The 24610-nt window shown below is 42.5% G+C and overlaps 1 protein-coding gene across 2 annotated transcripts in view; it reads left to right on the plus strand.

Annotated features, from left to right (window-relative positions):
• Positions 1 to 24610, plus strand: part of SAP30BP (SAP30 binding protein) — an 86943-nt gene that overhangs the window by 50047 nt on the left and 12286 nt on the right. For both annotated transcript variants that reach the window (XM_077459675.1, XM_077459674.1), the window contains 2 exons: positions 15890 to 15932; positions 24408 to 24496. In XM_077459675.1, coding sequence (XP_077315801.1) covers positions 15890 to 15932; positions 24408 to 24496 — 132 coding nt within the window. The remainder of the gene's footprint in view (positions 1 to 15889; positions 15933 to 24407; positions 24497 to 24610) is intronic.

A 24610-nucleotide genomic window follows, 5' to 3' on the forward strand; every position in this document is an offset into this window, starting at 1 on the left:
TTTTTTGGGGATATTTATAATAGCAAAAAGTAAAAAATATTGCATTTTTCTTTCAAAATTGTCACTCTATTTTTGTTTATAACACAAAAAATAAAAACCGCAGAGATGATAAAATGCCACCAAAAGAAAGCTCTTTGTGAGCCACATCGTACGACCGCGGAATTGTCAAAGTGGCGCTGTGCCGAATCGCAAAAAGGGGCCTGGTCCTTTGGCTGCAAATTGGTCCAGGGCCTAAGTGGTTAACTCTGATAACCTCCTAAAGGTTTTCATTTTAGGTACTGTAGTTTGTCACCATTTCATGGGCGCACCCAGTTTCCAGTCTTGACATGTTTGCTATCTTTTACTTGATATACCATCATCCATTTTTTATCAAAAAATTAAAATATGTTGTTTGTATGCACTATCATTCATTCTAGACAGTGCATATTTCCCTGAAAAATGTGCATTTGGTAACCTGCTGCACTAATATCATGCAATGTAAAAAATTCAAGTCACCATTTCATTCTCCAGAGTCTCTGCTTTCAGAAAATATATATTGTTTTTGGGCTATAACAATTAAAAAAAAAAAAAAAAAAAAAAATAGCCCAGGACATCAAGTGGTTAAAGAATGATGGCCCTGTATATCTACCGCAATGTGACGTTAGCCCTTTGATCATTTTTTTTTTTTATATAATATTTTATTATGACTGAGGGCTGTACTGTTAGTGGGGAGAGTAAAGTACACAGAACTTCTCACCTAGCTGTAACGTTCCTGAGGACCCATCCCTTCCGCTATACCCGCCTCCATGATTACTCACCCCAGCAATCATTAACCTGCGGGCTCTGATTACAGCTGTGATTAAATGGTCTGTCCCAGACGGCACCACACCCAGCACTCTCCCTCCTGCAGCACCTGCTACATTCAGAAAAAACCTCTTGGCGTGTCATACACAGTATTATACCATGGCTAGAGAGCTTTGGAGGGCACTCAAGATCCTTGTTCCAGATAATCAGAAGTACCTAGTCAGTTGGTGTTCAATCCCTGAGATATGAGACTGTATTTGTACACTTGTGCAATCAGCATCTTGTGTTAGTATAGATGTAGTTACACACAAACGTATATGTACACTCATTTAGTAATCATTTAGAAATCTACCATGGAGTATTTGTGTCTTGACTGCTGGCAGTGAAATGGTGAATGGGTGAGCCATACCTGGCAATGTTCGCTTGTCCGGCAGGCGTGTGCATGCTTTTGCATTCCTTCCCTGCAGCGCTGAATACCTGCCATTGCTCATACAGGCGTGTCTCTGCCACTGCATGCAGACAGCGGGACGGAAGCCTGCCTATTCTTCATCTACATGATAATGGGCACAGCTTACTAATATATTGAAGTGATGGTTACAATCTAGTGGTTTTTCAAATGAGACATTGTTGTGCTGTGAGTTAATGTAGAAGTCACTGCGTATAACAAGTTAAGACTTTAACTACTGGACACAAGCCACCGATCTGCAAGCCTGATAGTTTGCAGAGTGTGCAGGAAAGAACTGGAGATTGGCGTTCTCTCCTATCTCTATTGCTCAGTTATGACCTGCTGAGGAGTGGCCCTGCACAGCAACAATGCTTTAGGTTTCTGCACAGTTATCTGGTGGCTTGAAGTGTGTAAACATCACAATCATTTTCAAAGTGGACCTAGATATGTATCCAAGTCAAATGCATGCAAATGTGCAAGCATAAGGTAGGCCCTAGATGTTGCGATTTTCTCTCTTGCAACCACGGGTTGCAGGAAAGGAAATCACTTGATTGTGTTCATGGGACAATCCCTCCCGTGGAGCTATTGTGTTCCCCAGCTGGGAAAGGGGGAGGTGGGAGCCGGGAGAACACAATTATTGTTAGTGGCTATAGCCGCTTCCAATAATTGCATGGACAGTATCTCACAAAAGTGAGTACACCCCTCACATTTTTGTAAATACGTTATATCTTTTTATTGTAACAAAGTGTCATTCCTTCAGTGTTATCACATGAAAAGATATAATAAAATATTTTCAAAAATGTGAGGGGTGTACTCATTTTTGTGGTCACAAACAATCCCCTCTGACGCAGAGCAATACTCCCCCCCCCCCCCCACTGTAGCCTTTCTATTTTTGACCTACAAATTTGCAATGTTGCTGCCTGATCACTGGGGAGAGGAGACTAAGCAAGTGCTTCTTCCTGCCTGCAGCGAACTATCTCAGGCTAGGAAACGTCTTGCCTGGTCCTTTATGGTCTTTTTAATGAAAAAGATGCACAGCTTTTTTGAGAAAGGAACATAATACAATATCATTACTGAAAGGTGTCTATTTTTCAAAATATATACCAGTGTACAATCGGGGGTGAAAAAATTAACACAAATTTCTACACAAATCTGGTATAAACTTCTGTGGGGGGCTGACTGGCCTGGCACCTTGCTGTGGGTGGCTGCTGGCTGGCCTTTTACCTTGTTTTGGGTGGGTGGCTGGCTGGCCTGGTACCTTTTTCCGGTGGGTGGCTGCTGGCTGGCCTGGCACCTTGCGGTGGGTGCTGGCTGGCGTGTCCATCTGACTCCTTTTGTAGCATGCACTGCAGTCGCAAGGCAAGTGAGACCAGGAGTGTCGGAACGTCTAGGCCCAGTGCACGGAGGTGTAATGATGTGTGCGTGTTCTGCACTGAGCCTGCAGTGCACCGCAAACCTTCCAGCCTTTTTTGCCCCAAAAAGATGGCCAGGGCCCGTGAAGACCAATATTGGTAGTGTGTGACCTATACCGATTCTTCTAAAATTGTGGAAATCAGCCAGTAATAATCGGCCGTACCGATAATCGGTTGACCCTTAGTGTGTATTCAGTCAGTTTGTATGTGGCCATAGCACAGTGCAGCTGTCCAGAGGTGGCTAAACTAGCAGCCCCAGCTGCCCATGTGAAGGCAGCCTTATGGTGGCAGTGGTCATTTGACCTCATGTTCATCAGATCCATCTCCTCCAGAGAACCTGTCAGAAAAGATATTGGATCTGCCTCTGTTGACTTGTGATATCCATTGTTTCTATCTCCACAGGTTCCTTTGTAGCTCTATACATGAGTTGTTCTGATCATCTCTAATTATACAAAACCATTTTTACATTGCTTGCAGTTATGACTTACCATTTATTTAAACGAATCCCCGTCCAAGCTTACATTCCTGAATGTGTTTTGTGTCTGTGGTTCCTCCCATCCTTTGACTTAAGTTACCTTTTGGCTACCATTACCACCCTGTGCCAACTAGCCTCTGCCCTTATGTTGCTGGCTGCCGGCCCTCACAGACAGGATATAGGCAGGAAGCCTGCAGGTTGTAGATCGCTATTCCCTGATGGATTGACTGTGTGAATATTCACTATCCCAGGCAGTCAGCTTACACAGGAGGGATACAGCTCAGGTCCTGTCTGTGTCTGGCATGTTTACAATGGAAAGTGCCGATTCCCCAAAGCAGTCATAAATTATATATATATATATATGGGTTTTTGTGGGGAGGCCAAATGGGTTTGTTATCGGAGAGACCATCAAAACAGTTATATCGTTAGTTACTGTATTATGTGTACTAGCCAGCATGTGACTGTTCATTGAAAATGTGTATGCAAAGAAAAGTTAAGTGTATGGTGTGTTAAATTAAAGTGATATTAAACCCTCAGGTTTAATCACTTTCAGCAGTTCACCTGTATTTAGGGTGTAAGCACCACCACCCCCCCAAGCCCAGAGATCTGTGGTTGAATAAAAACTACAAGTCCTGTCTTCCGCGGCAGACCGACTTGTTGTTTCAGTGGACTACGAGTGCGGTAATTGGTGCACCCATAGTTCATTAACACTTCCAGCTCTCTAACTGAAAGCCTGTACACAGGTAGGGGCAGAAATCTGGAGGAAGAGTGTGCAGGAGCTGACGTTGCACCCGTGGTCCATTGATCATGAGTACAATGCTTTGCAGGCTTCGGTGGGGGGAAAAAATAATACATTTGCATTTTCCCCCAATTATATGTGCATTTACTATTTTTATTTTATTTTTTTCCTTTAAAGTTGCAGAGTTTTTATATTTTAAGTGCAATATACTTCAAAGGCGCAGGATATTCCAAGGGTGCATACAGGGAACACAGGCTACCTGTTCCATACTTTTTAAAGTGGTTGTAACCCTCAAAAAAAAAATTTAATAAAAAAAAAAATTCTCCTGTCCCTGTTAAAAGATGACCTATAGCAGGGGTAATGAATTAAAATTCAAGGAGGTCCGGTCGCCAAAATTTTCTTTGGGCCGAGGTCCGAATCTGAAGTCTGCGCTATGACTCAGAAAGATTGTAGTCACTGTATATCTATCAAAAACCTGAGAAATGTACAATTTCCTTAGCATTTCAACAATATTATTGCTACGGTTTCCTCCACACACTTTGGTAATCTGTAAATGTAAATGTCCCCATTAGTTTTCCCCCTTACATCAGTTGCCCCTATTAGAGTAATTCATTAATTCATTGCCCCATCAGACTACCCCCAAAAATAAGTTGCCAAAGGCAGACTACTCTCTTACATCAGGCATTCTTGTCAGAGTGCCCACTTACATCAGGTTTCTGCAATGGAAAGCCCCCTTACAGCTGGTGTCTCCCATCAGTGTGCCCCCTTATACAATTTGTCACCATCAGAGTGCCCCATTATATAAAGGTGCCCTCTTGCATAGGGTGTCCACATCAGCGTGCTCCCTTACATTAGATGTCACCATAAGTGTGCCTCCTTACATCAGGTGTCCCCACCAGATCAGATGTGCCCATCTGATTGCACTTTAAATTAGGTGTGTTCTTCACAGTGCCCCTTTACATCAATTGTCCCCATCACCGTGCTCTTACATCAGGTGCCCCCATCACAGTGCCCCTTTACATCAGATGTCCCCATCACAGTGCCCCTTTACATCAGATGTCCCCATCACAGTGCTTCTTTAAATCAGGAGTCCCCATCACAGTGTCCCTTTACATCGGGTGTCGCCCCTTTACATCGGGTGTCCCCATCACAGTGCCCCTTTACATCGGGTGTCCCCATCACAGTGCCCCTTTACATCGGGTGTCCCCATCACAGTGCCCCTTTACATCGGGTGTCCCCATCACAGTGCCCCTTTACATCGGGTGCCCCCATCACAGTGCCCCTTTACATCGGGTGCCCCCATCACAGTGCCCCTTTACATCGGGTGCCCCCATCACAGTGCCCCTTTACATCGGGTGCCCCCATCACAGTGCCCCTTTACATCGGGTGCCCCCATCACAGTGCCCCTTTACATCGGGTGCCCCCATCACAGTGCCCCTTTACATCGGGTGCCCCCATCACAGTGCCCCTTTACATCGGGTGCCCCCATTACAGTGCCCCTTTACATCAGTCGTCCCCACCATAGTGCCCCTTTAAATCAGGTGTCCCCATCACAGTGCCCCTTTACATCGGGTGTCCCAACCACAGTGCCCCTTTACATCGGGTGCCCCCATCACAGTGCCCCTTTACATCGGGTGCCCCCATCACAGTGCCCCTTTACATCGGGTGCCCCCATCACAGTGCCCCTTTACATCGGGTGTCCCCATAACAGTGCCCCTTTACATCGGGTGCCCCATCACAGTGCTTCTTTAAATCAAGTGTCCCCATCACAGTGCCCCTTTACATCGGATGTCCCCATCACAGTGCCCCTTTACATCGGATGTCCCCATCACAGTGCCCCTTTACATCGGATGTCCCCATCACAGTGCCCCTTTACATCGGATGTCCCCATCACAGTGCCCCTTTACATCGGATGTCCCCATCACAGTGCCCCTTTACATCGGATGTCCCCATCACAGTGCCCCTTTACATCGGATGTCCCCATCACAGTGCCCCTTAACAAAATGTGCACATCAGGGTGTCCCTTAACATAAAATAAGGGTCATGCTGATGGGCACATTTTATATTAAGGGGCACTCTGATGTGTGTGCCCATCAAAGTGCCCCTTTTAATATAAAATGTACCCATCAGTGTTGCTCTTAAAATAAAATATGCCCATCAGCATGCCCCTTAACATGAAATAAGGGTCACATTGATGGGCGCCTATTATGTTAGGAGGCACTCTGATGGACAAATTTTATTTTAAGGGGCATGCTGGTGGGTATATTTTTAATGTGCACATCGATGGGCATATTTTGTAAGGCACATTTTGTTGTGCCCCTTAACAAAATATGCCCATCGATGTGCACATTAAAAATATACCCATCAGCGTGCCCCGTAAAATTAAATTTGTCCATCAGAGTACCCCTTAACATAAAAGGTGCCCATCAGCGTGACCCTTATTTTATGCTAAAGGGCACTCTGATGAACACATTTTATTTTAAGGGGCATGCTGATGGGTATATTTGTAATTTGCACAATGCGGGGCTTTTTTTGTAAGGGGCATGCTGATGGATATATTTTTAAGTGCACACTGATGGGCATATTCTGTTAAGGCGCACCTTAACAAAACATGCAAATCAGTGTGCACATAAAAAATATACCCATCAGCATGCCCCTTACAAAAAAAGCCCAGCATTGTGCAAATTACAAATATACCCATCAGCATGCCCCTTACAAAAAAAGCCCAGCATTGTGCAAATTACAAATATATCCATCACCATGCCCCTTACAAAAAAGCCCAGAATTTTGCAAATTACCAATATACAAATACAGTCATGAGCCCACATACCTCAACTGCAGGAGGGCACAACAGAAGCTGCCTCAAGGAGTCGGAGAGCCAGGACCCGGGAATTCGGAACCGCGGGCAGCATGGGGGGCGGAGCGCGCACCTGATGTCACACCCCCTACTGCCTGTGAGCGTGCGTGTCTTCAGCTCCGAGACGCGGGCAGGAGCAGGGGGCGGGCGCATGCGCACAGCGTCACTGGTTGCTAGGGAAACCCGCGGTCCCAGCAAACCAGTGATTGCTGTCATTTACTATGCTGGCGGCATAGCGGTCCGGGCAGAAGCCCTGCTCGGTCCGGACTCGGACCGCGGGCCGCCATTTGATGACGGCCGACCTATAGCATAGTGCTTGTGCCATGTAATTTGTCCTATTGTATGATGTAAAATACCTGGTTGATCCTGCTTGTTCCTGTGCCCCTCTGTGTGTGCTGACCACGGTAATCATGGCTGTTGGTTGATCTATGATACCATGGTCAGTTTACGTGCCTCCGTCATCCTGTTCTCTGCTGTGATTCTCTCCCTCTCCCCCTCTCTCCCTTCCTGCCAGCTCAATGTGGGATCCGATCTCCTCCCAACTCGCCCCCTCTCCCATCGAGCTTTCTGTACGATAATATAATAAAATCCCTAGCATCCCCTCTTATTTAGGAATATATAAAGCACTGTGCGTGTGTTTTTTATTTTTATTTTTTTTATTCTTAAATACCTCCTTGTACAAATTCCTTCTCCGCTGTGCAGTCATGTAATCTCCCTCTGCTGGCTGGCTGACGTCGGAGGGGAATCTCAGCCCTTCCCACTGCTCTCCTTAGATTGAGGAAGGAGAGAGGAGGGGGGATCATGTGACCGCACATCCGAGCTGTAGAAATAGATATTTAGAAATTATAACCTTTAAAAAATGTACACACTGCTTTTTACAGTGCCTTATACAGGTGCCTTGAAAAAGTATTCATGCCCCTTGAAATTTTCCACATTTCGTCATAACGTAAATGTATTTTATTGGGAATTTATGTCAGACCAACACATAATTAAGGAAAATGATAAATGGTTTTCAAAATTGGTTGCAAATAAATATGTGAAAAGTGTTGCGTGCATTTGTGTTTAGCCTCCTTTTTACTCTGATACCCCTAACTAAAATCTAGTGGAACCAATTGCCTTCAGAAGTCACCTAGTCCACCTGTGTCCTTTAATCTGAGTAAAACTACAGCTGTTCTGTGAAGCGCTTGGAGGTTTGTTAGAGAACCTTAGTGAACAAACAGCATCATAAAAGCCATGAAACACACCGGACGGGTCAGGGATAAAGTTATGGAGGAGTTTAAAGCAGTGTTAGGTTATAAAAAAAATAACTAAATAAAATCTCATACTTTGAACATCTTATAGAGCTCTGTTCAATCCATCATCTGAAAATGGAAAAAGTATGGCAACTGCAAACCTACCAAGACATGGCCGTCCATCTAAACTGACAGGCCGGGCAAGGAGAGCAATAATCAGAGAAGCAGCCAAGAGGCCCATGGTAATTTTGGAGGAACTGCAGTGATCCACAGCTCAGGTACGAGAATCTGTCCACAGGACAACTATTAGTTGTAAACTCCACAAATCTGGCCTTTATGGAAGAGTGGCAAGAAGAAAGACCTTTTTAAAGAAAGCCATAAGAAGTCGCATTTGCAGTTTGCGAGAAGCGCGTGGGGGACATGGCAAACGTGTGGAAGAAGGTGCTCTGGTCATATGAGAACAAAATTGAACTTTTTGGCCTAAACAAAACGCTATGTGTAGCAGAAAAATAACACTGCACATCACCCTGAACACACCATCCTGTGAAACCTGATGGTGGCAGCATCATGTTGTGGGGATGCTTTTCTTCAGCAGGGACAGGGAAGCTGGTCAGAGTTGATGGGAAGATGGATGGCGCAAAAACAGGGCAATCTTAGGTTTAAGAAAACCTGTTAGTGTGCAAAAGACTTGAGACTGGGACGGAGGTTCACCTTTCAGAAGAACGACGACCCTAAACAAACAGCCAGAGCTACAATGGAATGGTTTAGATCAAAGCATATTCATGTGTTAGAATGGTCCAGTCTAAGTCCAGACCTAAATCCAATTGAGAATCTGTGCCAAGACTTGAAAATTGCTGTTCAGACACCCTCCATCCAATCTGACAGGGGTTGAGCTATTTTGCAAAGAAGAATGGGCAGAAATGTCTGCAGATGTGCAAAGCTGGTAGAGACATCCCCAGAAAGACTTGCAGCTGTAATTGCAGTGAAAGGTGGTTCTACAAAGTATTGGGGCTGAATACAAATGCAAACCACACTTTTCACATATTTATTTGTAAAAAAAAAAATTGAAAACCATTTATAATTTTTCTTTCCCACTTCAAAATTACGTGCCACTTTGTGTCGGTCTATCACATAAAATCCCAATAAAATGCATTTATGTTTTTGAATCTAACATGACAAAATGTGGAAAATTTCAAGGGGTATGAATACTTTTGCAAGGCATTGTATATGCCCAAAAGAGAGAGGATGCCAGAAATTTCAGCTAGTGACTTTACAACCTCTTTAAATTTTTCATTCAGGCTTGGCTGTAGTCACCAATTCTTTCCTAATTTTATCAGTGCAAAGACTGCGTGAGATAAACCAATCTTGTGTTTTTGAGATCCTCTTTTTATGTTTCCTTTTATTGTAATACGGGAGAGTTACGGTAATTCTAAAGGCACCCACTCTAGCCACTCAAAGACTACGGTTTCTGCTGACATTTGTAGTTTACAAGAAAACATTTTTTTTGCTAGAAAATTGCTTATATAACCTTTTTATATATAACTTTCTTTCTTTTTTTTTTTTTTTTTTCTTTTTTTTTCTTCTTTTTTTTTTTATCAATTTTTTTTATTTTTTTCAGAGACCCCAGAGAATGAAAAGGCGATTGTTGCGATATTTTATGTCATGCTGTATGTGCTTTCAAATGCAATTTTGTAAAAAAAATATGCTTTTAATTAATTTAAAAAAAATAAGTAAAATTAGCACATTTTTTTTTGTGCGTGAAAGATGTTACGCCGAGTAAATAGATACTTAATAAGTCATGCTTTAAAATTCCCACTCTTGCAGAATGGTGACACACTACGATACTTAAAAATCTCCATAAGCGACACTTTCAAATTTTTACAAGTTACCTGTTTAGAGTTACAGAGGAGGTCTTGGCTAGAATTGTTGTTCTCACTCTAACGATCGCAGCGATACCTCACATGTGTGGTTTGAGCACCGTTTACATATGTTCACTTCTGTGAATTTTTTTTAAAATTTTTCTTATTTTTATTTTTTTATTTTACTTTTTATTTTTTACACTATTCCTTTTTTTATTTTATCACTTTTATTCTTATTACAAGGAATGTAAACATCCCTTGTAATATAATTAAGCATGACAGGTCCTCTTTATTGAGAGAGTCATAAAGTCCCCATATCTCTCATTTACCCTTAAAGCAAAAAAAAAAAAAAAAAATAGAAAAATCTCTATAAGCCTTAGTACCAGAAGTGACGTCAGAAGTCGCACCGGTCCTCCAAGGGCATAGAGCTGAGTGGGGCTATCTTACCCTCACTCGACTTCCTGCCTAGCCATCAGCCACATCAGATCAGTGATGGGCTTTTCCAATGGCTCTAGTAAGCTCGGAAGCGGTGTGGGGGGAACCTATCCCGCCGCCTATAAAAGTGATATTCTGGTGAATACGCTGCTTGGATCACTTTTATTGGAAAGCCAGCCACCTAATGAAAAAGATACCAGGGTTGTGGCAGCTAGCTACTGTCATAACGGTATTTAACCACTTCCCGACCAGCGCACGACGATGTACGTCGACAGAATGGCACGGGCAGGCATATTGGCGTACAGGTACGTCCAATATTCAATGCCGCCCTGCCATCGGGAGCGCGGCGGCGCGCTCCCGCGCTGGTCGGGACCCCCGTGAGTCCGGTCGCGGGACCCGCGGACTCGATCGCCGCGGGCATACCCGCGATTGTCTCACGGAGCGGCCGAATGGAGGAAATGCCGTGTAAACAGCATTTCTCCATTCTGCCTAGCAACTAGTGACGCTGATCTCTGCTCCATGTGATTGGAGCAGAGATCAGTGTTTACTAAATGAAAGCCCAACCCCCCCACAGTTAGTAACACACCCCTAGGAACACTTAACCCCTACACTGCCACCCACTGGTTAACCCCTTCACTGCCAGTGTCATTTACACAGGAATCACTGCATTTATATAGCAGTGATTACTGTATAAATGACAATGGTCCCAAAAATGTCCGATGGGTCCCCCACAATGTCGCAGTCAGAATAAAAATCGCTGATCGCCGCCATTACTAGTAAAAAAAAATAAAAAATAAAAAATTATTAATAAAAATGCTATAAAACTATCCCTATTTTGTGCAAACCAATCAATAATCGCTTATTGCGATTTTTTTTTTTTACCAAAAATATGTAGAAGAATACGTATCGGCCTAAACTGAGGGAAAACAAGTATTTTTTTTATATATTTTTGGGGGATATTTATTATAACAAAAAGTAAAAAATAATGCGTTTTTTTTTTTTCAAAATTGTCGCTCTATTTTTGTTTATAGCGCAAAAAATAAAAACCGCAGGGGTGATCAAATACCACCAAAAGAAAGCTCTATTTGTGGGAAAAAAAGGATGTCAATTTTGTTTGGGAGCCACGTCGCACGACCGCGCAATTGTCAGTTAAAGCGACGCAGTGCCGAATCGCAAAAAGTGGTCTGGTCTTTGACCAGCAAAATGGTCCGGTCTGCAAGTGGTTAACATAAAAAAAGACACGTTTGCAGTTAGGCAGTCGGAAAGTGGCTAAGTAACCTTTCCTTGTCTTAAGGGGGGGCATTAACTGGGGTTCTGTGGGTGTTCACGGTTTACTCCCAAGGATCGATGACTCGGGGTGAGTAAATGTCTTGGTGGTCTATAAATGATGAAAATTCTATTGGAGTGGTTTATTCTTTTGAGGTCTCAGAGTCCCATGCCAGGTTGTAGTCCTGAAGGTGATGTGGCTAGCGTTGAGGGATTGTTACCCGGTACGCAATGGCCAGCCACCAGAGACAGCAGCCTTAAGCTGTCTATATCTGCTGTGTGTTTGTGCATTGTTTCTTGTCTTCTTTACCAGCATGCTTTGCATTGTGTGTCTGTGACCTTCCACTCCCTTCCCTTACTTTTCCATGAAGGATATACGTATCCATTAGCTTCCTGCACTGAGTGTCCTTTCTCAATCCAGACTATGTTGGAGGGCCAGTGAAGTACACCCACCTCAAACTTTTGAAAGGCCGCTGAGTACACCCATTGCGAGCGGCGCCAAAGAAATACAAATTCAGCACTGTGACAACTATAATGGCTGCTGCTACCAAGGAAAGTGTTCACAGTTTTCACAAGAATGTTTGTTTTTAATATAGTACTAGTATCTGGAGTATTTTTTATTACATTATTTTCATATCATTAATGTCAACTGAAACTTCATGAGGACGATGATCTGAAGGGCTTCTTTAAACAGAGTACTGCAAAGGAAATGGGTAAGAAGCGATGTGATAAGAGTCAGTCTTTCCCTTTTTAAATCTGCCTTCTTGGTCATAAATACCCAGAGTGTGGGGTTGTTATGCTGGAACACTGGGAAATGCCAGAACACATTCCTTCTCTGCATCTTTTCCAAGCAACACGTGGACATCCTTCCTTGCCCAGTCAGTGGCGCTGTGGTCCTCCTCCCTATGGCAAGGTAGCCAGGCAACACTGAAACACATTGTGTCTCCTGAATAGCCCCAGTGTCTGAGGAAGAATCTTACATCTTTGACCCTCGCTTCTTATTTCACTGCTGCATGTCAGACTAGCGACCATTCTCTGGACTGGCTGACTACTCCTAATCAGTTGTTTAAGACCCTGTCCTGATCATGACATTACCAAAGAAGAGTTTGTTCCTTATGAAAAAGAAAAGCCTTGAGGATTCCATTCAGCAACTCCCTAATGTTGATTGGAGAAAAAAAAAAAAAAAAGCTAGTCAATGGGAATTTAAATGACCACACTAATACAAGTTTGCCAAACCTTGCAGTAGAAAAGCTTTAATTGATATACAAAATATTAAGGTACCCATAAAATAGTGCACCATACATAGAGAACATGCCAAGTACCCTTCAGCCTAAAAATAAATAGAAATAAGAGCCCAAACTGGGCCTACGAATGTCTCCCCTATCAAGAGATGAATCAATATGTCAGAATGGCTGGTAGTCGTACGACAATTTTCGTGACTTTGGTAACCTATTCAATTTCTACTTGCGCTAAGCTAAAAATTGTACGATATTCGGATCGTGTACGGGCCATAAGAGCAGTGTATACCACAAACTTTTACAAGGCGTTTGCAAAGCTTTGTGATGAATTTAAGAAAAATTGTTGAAGACATGAAAGCAAACTTCTTCAGTTTGGAGATGGCAAACACAAATTTTAGTGGGGACACAGGCTATCACTTTAAGGCTCCATGCACATTAGACGCTCAAAAACTGCAAAGAAAAAAATGGATAAAAAAAAACGCAGCCTGTTTCCTTGACAAACAGTGAATGGCTAGTTGTTAAGGAGCGGGCTGGCAAACCAGTTGTCGTGTCCTTAACAGGTGACATCAGCTTTCAGCGGGTTTTCCAGCTGACGGCTGAATGTAAACAAAACAATTGCTGGCAATAAAATTAGAGAAACGAATATCCATCCCTGGCCCTTCTAGGACTGGTACAGATTTTACGGGAAACCCTACGCCACAGGCTACACCCCTTCAGTCTATTATGAATGCCGCTGCTAGACTAATGCACCTTACCAATTGATCCATGACTGCTGCCAATCCCTTCACTGACTTCCCCTACCCCACCGTATACAATTCAAAGTACTAATCGCAACGTACAAGGCCATCCACACTTTCGTCTCCAGCTACATCAACAACCTTATCTGCAGATCTCACCCAAATCGGCCTCCACTACTCCAAACGCCACCTGCTTTCTAGTTCCCTTGTCACCTCTTCCCATGTCTTCTCTAGAGCCTTTCTAATCCTCTGGAATTCCCTGCCCCGGTATGTCAGCCCCTATTCTGTCTGCCTTTAGGTGATCCCTGAAAACTCACTTAAGGGAAGCCTACCCCACCTGCATCAGATCATCCCCACCTTTTGTACCTACTCCCCGTGCCATTAGATTGTAAGCTCCATGAGCAGGGCCCTCCTATTCCTATGTATTGTAATCAGGGTGGATTTGATTTAAATCAAGTCTATTTTAAATCACTTAAGTCTTGATTTTAAATCATAATTAAAGAGCAGCTGTCATCTCTGTCCTGCAGTGGCTCCTCTGATTTGCTGTTGAACTCACCGACAGTCCCATTCACTTTATTGGGGCGGCTGGTGATACGGCAGTGATACAACAAGGTGAGGGATGTGGCGGCAGCATGTGAGTGGATGCCCGCTAACAGGCTCTGCCAGGATGGATATGAAATGACAGGTGCTCTTTAAATGTAAGGACTCATTCTTGCTGGTAGTTAGAATCTTTTAATATTTAAAAACAAAATTAAATGAAGGTTTCCTATTTAGAATAATAAGCTGTCAGGTTAGTAAAACGGCGATATCGGAACCGATTCAATCATACAGTTTGTAGTAGATTTGCAAAACAAAGGAATATTCCTGAACTTTGGTTTATCTCATGGTTACTGTGAAATTGTGTGAATACATGAATGTAGTGCATTTTATCTCAGCTTGCAGAGCTTGGATTCATTGAATTAATTTACCAAAAATTTAAATATTGCAGAATATACAGCCTCATGCTCAATAACTAAGCTTATTTCAAGCTTAATAAACTAAATTATTAATGTATCTTAAATCAAACTATCCTTTACATCAATTTTTACTCCAAAAACATTTTATTAAAATAAATTTGATAAATATTAAAGAAATCTGATTTTTAATTATTGCTTTTTATCTACCCCGATTGTAATTGTACTGTCCCCCTCTACATTGTAAGGTGCTGGGCAAACCGTTGGCGCTATATAAATCCTGTATAACAATAATGATGATGATAATCGAGGTCCAGAAACCGCTTCAGACTTCCTTCACTGGCATCATTTATGCACATACACACTTCACCACATGAGTATAAATGCATTTAACCTCTTGCTGCCCACTGCAGAAGCAAAGAGAGTGGGCTATTTCCAATCACAGTGGTCATGTGATCAGATGGACCTTCTGAAGCCTCCTATCCTATTTCTTTCAAGGAGAAATCCAACCTGAGCTCGTTTTGCTGTACTTCTCTTGTGGATCACAGGAGTGCAGATCGTTTTGCACTCCTGTGACCCATTTTCAGCAGAGAGCGGGCTGAATTCCGCTCTCTACTGACATCACAGCGCTAGTCCAGGCTCGGCTTCATCACTACCATAGAGTTGGGATCCTCCCAGATCCCTGGACCAGCACCCGCCTCGGCCTCTCAGTGAGATGCTGAGAGCATGAGCTGGCCACTCCCGCTCCCTCCACAGCCCAGCACTCCAGTGAGCAAGGAGGGGGCAAAGCAGAGATCTGTGACTGACATTCAATGGCTCTCTGCTTAGTGACCTGTGAAAACCGAGCGATCAGCAGGGTTCGATCACTTGGTTCTCAGTGTAGATGCAGCATCGGACTGATGCATCCACCTAGGTAAGTATGGTTTACAAAAAAAAAAACATACGTCTCTTTTAAAGTGACTTCCAGCACTCCCATTTGCATCTGTTACAGCTATGAGCGGCAGCTTTAGTTATTTTTAAAAGCTTCAACAGCTACCCACGTTTTGCTCAAAGCATTGCAAATTCTTTGTAAAAGTTTTTGCTGTATGATGTTCTCATATCAGCTAAAGCCTGTGTGAACAAGGCCTAACAGTTTTATTCCGTCCCCCACTAAATGAATTTGTTAAATGTTGCTAAAAATACTTGGTTTCCTGCTTGGTTTCCCAATGCTGTCTATTATGTGTATTGTTTGTCTGCTACATTGTTTCTATTTTTATGGCTTTGTTTTTTTTTTTTGTTTTTTGTTTTTTTTATCGTATACTTCTCGTCTGCTCCTTGATACAGAAATTTCATCATTTAGTGCTCCTTTTCAAGCTCTTATATTGTGCCCAAATTCCTAAACTTCATGGATAACCCTACAAGTAATATAGAAACAATGAAGCTGTCCTTTTCATTAAAAATATCCCTTTTATTTTCCAGGAACACTCAGAGTTGGAGAAGAGGGACCCCCAAGAATTAGTAGGTATGTTTTTTTCTTTTTTTTTTTTCGCTCATAGGGGGCATAATATGGCTCTAATGTGTAAAAACAAATTCAGGTAATTTGTATTATGGTCTTATACAGTTAGGTCCATATATATTTGGACACAAGCACAATTTTCATACTTTTGGTTCTGTATGCCAAGAGAATAAAATTGAAAACAAAACAATCCAAATGAATTTGAAGTGCAGACATTCAGCTTTAATTCAAGGTGTTGAACATAAATATCAAGTACATGTCTTCAGCAAGTGAATTGAATGCTCAATTGGGTTGATATCAGGTGATTGACTCAGCCATTGCGGAATATTCCTCGTCTTTTCCTTCAAAAACTCCTTGGTTGCTTTTGCAGTGTGTTTTGGATCATTGTCCATCTGTACCATGAAGCGCCGTCCAATCAACTTGCATTTGGCTGACAGTATACAGTTGTGCTCTTAAGTTTACATACCCTGGCAGAATTTGTTTTATTTGACATTTTTTTAGAGAATATAGACGATAACAAAAAAAATTCTTTCACGTATGGTTAGGGTTTATTATCAATCAACTGTTTACTCTTTTTAAATCATAATGACAACAGAAACTACCCAAATGACCCTGATCAAAAGTTTACATACCCTGGTGATTTTTGCCTGATAACATGCACACAAGTTCACACACATGGGTTTGAATGGCTATTAAAGTTAACTATCCTCACCTGTGATCTGTTTGCTTGTAATTAGTGTGTGTGTGTGTGTGTGTGTGTGTGTGTGTGTGTGTGTGTGTGTGTGTATAAAAGGCCAATGAGTTTCTGGACTCCTGACAGACCCTTGCATCTTTTATCCAGTGCTGCACTGACGTTTCTGGATTCTCAGTCAAGGGGAAAGCAAAATAATTATCAAAGGATGTGTGGGAAAAGGTAGTTGAACTGTATAAAACAGGAAAGGGATATAAAAAGATATATCAAAAGAACTGATAATGCCCATCAGCAGTGTTCAAACTCTGGAAAAGTAGGGTTTCTTTTGAAACCAAACCACAGTCAGATAGACCAACTAAAATTTCAGCCGCAACTCCCTGGAAAATTGTTCATGATGCAAAGAAAGACCCACAAATAACTTCAGGTGAAATACAGGACTCTCTGAAAACATGTGGTGTGGCTGTTTCAAGATGCACAATAAGGAGGTACTTGAAGAAAGATGGGCTGCATGGTCGAGTCACCAGAAGAAAGCCATTACTATGCAAATGCCACAAAGTATCCCACTTCCAATACACCAAACAGCACAGAGAAAAGCCTCAAACCTTCTGGCACAAAGTCATTTGGAGTGATGAGACCAAAAAAAAATTTGAGTTTTTTTGGCCACAACCATAAACTCTACATTTGGAGAGGAGTCAACAAAGCCTATGATGAAAGGTACATCATTCCTACTGTGAAACACGGAGGTGGATCGCTGATGTTTTGGGGATGTGTGAGCTACAAAGGCACAGAAAAGTTGGTAATAATTGATGGCAAGATGAATGCAGTATGTTATCAAACAATACTGGAGGAACATTTGCATTCATCATCCAGGAAGCTGCGCATGTGATGTACTTGGACATTCCAGCATGAAAATGATCCAAAACACAAGGCCAATCAAATTGTCATTGGCTACAGTAGAATAACTTGAAGGTTCTGGAGTAGCCATCTCAGTCTCCCGACCTTAATACCATTGATCCACTCTTGGGAGATCTCAAAAATTCAGTTCATGCAAGATAGCCCAGGAATGGAGGCTTTTTGCCAAGAGGAAAGGGCAGCTTTACCATCTGAGAAGATAAAGAGCCTCATCCACAAATGCCACAAAAGACTTCAAGCTGTCATTGATGTTAAAGGGGGCAATACACGGTATTAAGAACTGGGGTGTGTAAACTTTTGATCAGGGGCATTTGGGTGGTTTCTGTTGTGATTATGATTTAAAGAGTAAACACAGTTGATTGATAATAAATGGCTTCAGCTAAACGCTAACATGAGTGAAAGAAAAGTTTTTGTGTTATCATTCATATTCTTTGAAAAATGGGCAATAAATCATAAATTCTGCCAGGGTATGTAAATTTATGAGCACAACTGTATCTCTAAACACTGCAGAATTCATTCGGTGTGAATGCTTCTCTCTGCTGTCTCATCATCAATAAACACCAATGACCCAGTGCCACTGAAAGCCATGCATGCCCATGCCATCACACTGCCTCCACCATGTTTTACAGATGTGTCCTTTGGATCATGAGCTGTTGCAGGCCTTCTCCACACTTTTTTCTTCCCATCATTCTGGTACAGATTAAGCTAATGCTGGCCATATACTATACGAAAAATCGACCAAACCCATTTTCGAAAAACAAACTTTCAGTCATAAGAAGAAACGAACGATAGTGCCATCATGTAATGATTGATAAATCGTTCAGTGGACATAAATTAATCAATTTTTTTGTTTGTTTTTTACATATACCTAGTGCAAACAGTTCGGACAGGAAAAAAAATTAACTTTTTCAATTTTATTCGTTTTTCCTTCATTTTTTCCGCTCAAACATTCCGGTTCCTATTTTGTGCCCATTAACTGGCTGAAAAAATGACCGAACTGACCAAATGACCGATTTTTGGCTGATGTTTCTTATAATGTATGGCCAGCATTAGTTTTGTCCATCCATAGAATGCTTTTCCAGAACTGGTCTGGGTTTTTCAGACGGATTTTGGCTAAAGTGGCTAAAAGTCTATTCTGGCTTTTCTATTCTTCAGGCTTATGAATGGGTTGCATCTTGTGGTATGAACCTTCTGCATTTGCTCTTGTGAAGTCTTCTATTGATTGTAGACTTTGACAATGATCCGCTCACCTCCCGTAGAGTGTCCTTCACTTCTCTGGATGTTGTGAATGGGTTTTTAGTTTACCAGGATTCTGAGATCATCCACCACTGTTGTCTTCTGTAGACGTCCAGGCCTTTTATGTAGCTGAGCTCACCAGTGCGTTCTTCTTTCCTCAGAATGTACCAAACTGTTGATTTGGCCACTGCTAATGTTGCTGCTATCTCTCTGATGGATTTGTTTTTGAAGCCTTATAATGGCCTGTTTCACTTGCATGGACAGCTCCTTTGATTGCATGATGTAGGTTCATAGCAATGGATTTGAAATGCAAATACCACACTTATGATCAACTCCAGACCTTTTACCTGCTTAATTGATGAAGAAACAACAAAGGAGTAGCCCACACTTGGCCATTAAACAGCTTGTGATTCAATTGTCCAATTACTTTTGGTCCCTTGAAAAAGGAGCGATGGCTATTCTTAAGGACTCTAATTCCTCCGTTTTGGATGTACACACCCTCAAATTTAACCTGTGCGAGTGCACTTTCAGCCCATAACCATTATATATCAATGGCTTGAATATGTTTTGGTAAATACCTGAAAAAAAATAACTGTGCTTGTGTCCCAATATATATGGACCTAACTGTACATGCAACATTTTGTTTTAAAGTCTAACTTTACCATGGCTATAGAATTTTTTTTATTATTTTTTTTAATCGATGTTATGGGATGCTGGATCCTTTAAATGACTTGTCTTGTCCAGTCATTCTAAACAGTACGATGATAGAATGACACATGAACGGATATGATGGTACTGAGGTGTGTGTATAGGAACCTGACACACCCTGCAGCCTGGAAAGCTTCAAGCCGTAGGGCACATTAACTTAGTATGTGGATGAACATTTTAACCGCTGTAAACCATCCTGTTCTTACATGAGAAAGGTGTGTTTGTTTGACGTGTGTAGGCGTTGCTAGAACTCCAAAGCTCGAGGAAAGCTGGATTAACCCTATTGATAATGAGTTGACCTCCAATACATGTTACAGCTGGCTATATGCTAAAACAAAAGTATTCACTGTGTTAGTTTTTATGTAATCAGAATTTTGGGCAAAATAAAATAAAAAAAATACATATATGCATTTTTTTTTTTTTTTTTTTTTTAAAGGATTAGACCATTTGTCAAGTTTGTCATTTGTCAGTGCTGGGGAGATTGACACTATGCGATTTGCAATAACGCACTGAAGTCTATTTAACAGGGTTTCCTATGGTCTACATTCACATCTATGCGTTTTGAGGCTGGTGCGTTTTTGGAAAAGGTCAGGGACTTTTTTCCTGCATCTAATAGACATCAAAGGAATTGCACCAGAATTTTGTTTGATGCGATTTTTGATGGTTTTTTTTCAGTTTAAACACGGACGTGACGTCACAAGGGGCGGGCTGTCTGGGTGATGTCATCAGATGGCTATACCCCATGGTTATATAAGAGATGCCAGACAGCAGGCGACAACACAACAGAGGAAGACGGCCTTAAAAGAAGAGTAGCCTTTTTTGTTTTTAGTGGGTAACCGACGGCAAGGAAGATAACAGCTAGGGTATAAGAAGACAGCTCGGATCTTTTTTGTTAAAGGACTTGTCAAAAAATGTCTCTTGTGTTTTTTTTTTTTTTGTTTTTTTTCACAGATTTTTAGGGTGAATGGGTAGGAGTGCGATGTACCTAATACCCATTCAATTGGGGGGGCATCTGAGGGCCCTCTTGTCAAAGGGCACTTCCAGATTCCGATAATCCAGCAGACCCCGATAACCACAGCCCAGGGTTGTTGAGGGGAGGCCCTTGTCCCCATCAATATTAGGGCAAGGTGCTTTGGGGTGCTCGTCCCCTCCCTTCCTCCCTTTCCTGACCTGCTGGGCTGCATGTTCAGATAAGGGTCTAGTATGGATTTGGGGGAGACCCCATGCCATTGACTCAATGGTGGTTAAAGTGGTTGTAAACCCTTACAAACCACTTTGACCTGCAGGTAAGCCTAGATTAAGGCTTACCTGTAGATCCAATAAATATTTCCTAAACCTACACGGTTTAGGAGATATTTACTAAAAGACAGTCACAGCTGTCTACGGCGCATGCACCATAGACAGCGGCGCGCAGGTGCACTATCGCCATTAGCAGCATGCCACGAGAGTGATGTCATCGCTGCTCAGGCGCTGTGAGTGTGACCAGAGCAGCGATACCCGTAAGAAGATGGACGCTTCGTGCTACAGGGGAAAGCGGTGACATCGCTGACTCCTGTGTCAGGTAAGTGACGCATAATGGGCTACTATGTGATGCATAGTAGCCCATTATGCTTTACCTTTGCAGGGAGACAAAGGAGAAGTAAACCCCTTAGGGTTTACTTCCTCTTTAAGGATGCAGTGGCTGGCTTCCTGACCCCTTCCTTGGCAACCAGTTTTATATACAGTGTGCATTAAAGAGAAAAAAAAAAACACAAAATGCATGAAAACTGCATGCAAAAATAATCTGCCTGAAAAAGACATCTAGCACAGATGCATCGGTGTGAACCTAGTCTTACTACTTTAATTGTCTGGGTGATCATTGTCAGAGAGACAGAAAGTTTTTAAGTTGTTGCCAGCAAAGTGTGAGAAAAAAATGCCCATTTCGGTCACCCTCTTCTTGGGAATTTCACTGTGGAGAGAATTTTTTTTATCTCCTGTTGTGTTGGCAGGAGAGGAAGTGAAGTGAAATCTCCCCAGTGGGACACACAAAAATGGCATGATTCTATGGTTCTAACACCTCTCTACTCTTTATAAAACTAAAATAAAAGTTGATTTATACTCTGAATGTTGTCATTAGACATTAACCACATACAGTAAGCAGAATACAGTATTAACACTTCCTTAAAGTGCAACAAAAGTTTGCAATACTTCTCCACTGATTCAAGGTCCCTCGTTGGTGCCGGCATCTTCTACCCAGGATGTGGCTGTGTTCATTGCACAAGTGTGCAGTCATCCTGCTACAGAGGGACTGTGCATGTGCTATATATATATATATATATATATATATATATATAGATATATATAGATATAGATAGATATAGATAGATATAGATAGATATAGATAGATATAGATAGATATAGATAGATAGATAGATATCTGCCTGCAAGGAAATGGCATAATTGTGCTAGTATGCATCGCAGGGAGGGGGTGCCACTGTCTCTCCCCTCCCTGGGCAGATTGAGACTGCAGAGCCAATAGCTCCCACTGCTGTCAAAATAATGCTGAGCTGGGGACGGGGGCCAGACCATCCACTCTGTGTCCGTAGATTCAGACAGAGCGGCTCGGGAGCGAGCTCACACAGGCGCCCCCATGGAAAGTGGCTTTTCATGGGTGCACTTGCCAAAGAGGAGGAGCCTGGCTGCTCTGTTAAAAACAATTGCACAGAGAAGCTAAGTATAATATTTTAATAAAAAAAAAAAAAAAACGTAAGCTTTAATGTCTTTTTAAAGGCAGTCTCTGCCTGAGAACCCTTCACGTGTGCCTTGAGCTTTTGTTTGCTCTTAGTGTGTTGTAGGCCATGATACGGCTCATTGCTCGGATACCCGGTCAATTCTGTAGTTTTTCCAAGACTTAATGCCTGGCTTTATGGGATGTGCATGAGCCTTTGTTCAGGCCTTGGTGCGATCTCTGAAAAAGCCAGCTTTGCTCTGTGCCCTATGCCCTTTTCTATGCCCATGAATCCATGACTTTTCCCAGCTGCTTATACTTCCTTGTCCTCTAGTTAGACACTGCTCTATTATTTGTGGATGGGAATGCTCCTTCTTAAAGTGTACAGGACTGAATGTATGATGAACGTTACAGCAGTGGTAAATCAACACGATCTCCACTGAGCAATCTAAACCTCCTTGATGGGAAAATAGATTGGTAACCAAAGGGTTAGATTAAATATTTCACATGACACTCTGGTGAGATCAGTCTCCATGATCACATCTCAGGTGCTGGCTTGCCTCATCTTCACCACCGCAATTAGTTGTAACAGTCGTAGTAAAGCCCCTTTCACACAACACGGACTACATATTGATTAGCAGGGGATTTTTCTGCTTATCCCTTGCAGATCAATTCAGAGCAGGAGGATGACCGGTCCGCACAGAGAAGATAGAGCCTGCTCTGCTCTATGGGTGGCCGGGAATAAATGGACTCTGTTGTCTGTTTACACCTGACTACCTCTGATCCGATCTGCCTAGACGGAGGAGGGCGGCTCCCCTTCTGTCCCTTTTTTAAATTTGTGTGTGTGTGTGTGTGCGCACGCGCGCCTTGGAGGTACGCAGGTGTGAATGGACACAAGTCCGATTTAAACCTGCTGGTCCACAGGAGTGAATGAACCGTCTGATTGGGTCCACCTGAAGAATTGATCCTTCATGTGAAAGGGGCCTATCACTGTACACTAGGATGCAACATGATATTCTTCCTTTATTAAAATATCCAAGTTCTATTCTGACATTTTTATTTTGCATCTCACAACCCTTTCACACCTGTGCATCTGTATCCAGCCATCCGCTTGCTCAACAGGGATCGCTCTGTTGATCCCCGCTGAACCAGCGCATGCTCAGATCTCTGTTCTCCTCTATGTCACCACTGACATCCGCCGCTCCACAGAGCTGTATGGAGCGACCGTTCAGATCCGCTGAAAAAAACTGACAGGTGGATCTGTATGGTCAGCATGTCTGAAAGGGCCCTCAATGTGCAGTAATCCTATTTCTGGTACAATTGAAAAGGGTTAAGTTCCTTTTCACTTTGGCAGGCGCTGACCCTTAGGCTGGCCATATGTGAGTCAATTTTTCATTCGACCAGCAGATTGAATGAAACAAAATGACTTAATTTCCCCATCCACACATTCAACGGGGGAATCTCGCCCTGCTGAACTATTGTATTCTGACAGCTGGGAGATTTCCACTCCACTCCATCAGAACACACTGATCAGCACTGCTGGCTATAGCCAGTGACCCTGATCGAGAGTATTTTTCTTCCAGTTGATTGGTTGCACTCAAGTTAATTGATCGACTTGGGTACAATTAACCTGTTCATACATGGGTCAACATTTTGATCCTTGTATGACCAGCTGTAATCAAGTTTTATTTTTTGATTTTTGAGTTGCAAAGTAATGTGCAGTGTCCCACAGGAACTAATCAGAATTCACCTTTTTATCTGCACAAAGCGTTAAATCAAAGTCTGGCCCTGGATTACTGTGTCTGGCCCACAGATCCTTGTCTTATGAAATACGGATCAGATGGACTGATTTATTCCGGTAACACCAGAAAGCAGTGTGCAATGTGTAACATGGGAGCTGCTAATTTATAGCATTGAGTGGTGGTGCCGGCCACACAGAGGGTGATTGTTCCCATGCATTGAAAAGGGGGGTGGAGGGTGCGAAGGCCATCAGAGGAGCCAAAGGCAGTAAGAATAAGTAGTGACGTGTCTGCTCCCCCCTCTCCCCTCCACATCAAAACAGTAGAAATAATCCGGCGATTTGGCAGCACGGAAATGTCATGTTTGTTGTCCCGCATGTGTTAACTCTCTCATAACCTGTGCTTGTTAGGCAAATGCCTGTGCTGTAGTGTTGATATGCAGTGCTGTCACCCCCTTCATCATATTCTCTATTTCTCTTTACATTTAGCCTCCTTCTCAGAAAGGGTCCGGAACATGTCTCCAGATGACATCAAAATCCCTCCTGAACCCCCGGGCCGATGTTCAAATCACCTGCAGGTAAAGTGCAAGGGCATACCTGTCAGCCTGTAAATCAATGTTTAGTACAAAGATGTCTGACAGTGTAACACCATGTCATCTAAAGATGTACACATTGACTATCTCCTCTGTGTT

Source organism: Lithobates pipiens, unplaced genomic scaffold, assembly GCF_037356315.1.
Source record: "Lithobates pipiens isolate NorthernLeopardFrog02 unplaced genomic scaffold, aLitPip1_a1.2 Scaffold_28, whole genome shotgun sequence".
In the NCBI taxonomy this organism is placed as follows: domain Eukaryota; kingdom Metazoa; phylum Chordata; class Amphibia; order Anura; family Ranidae; genus Lithobates; species Lithobates pipiens.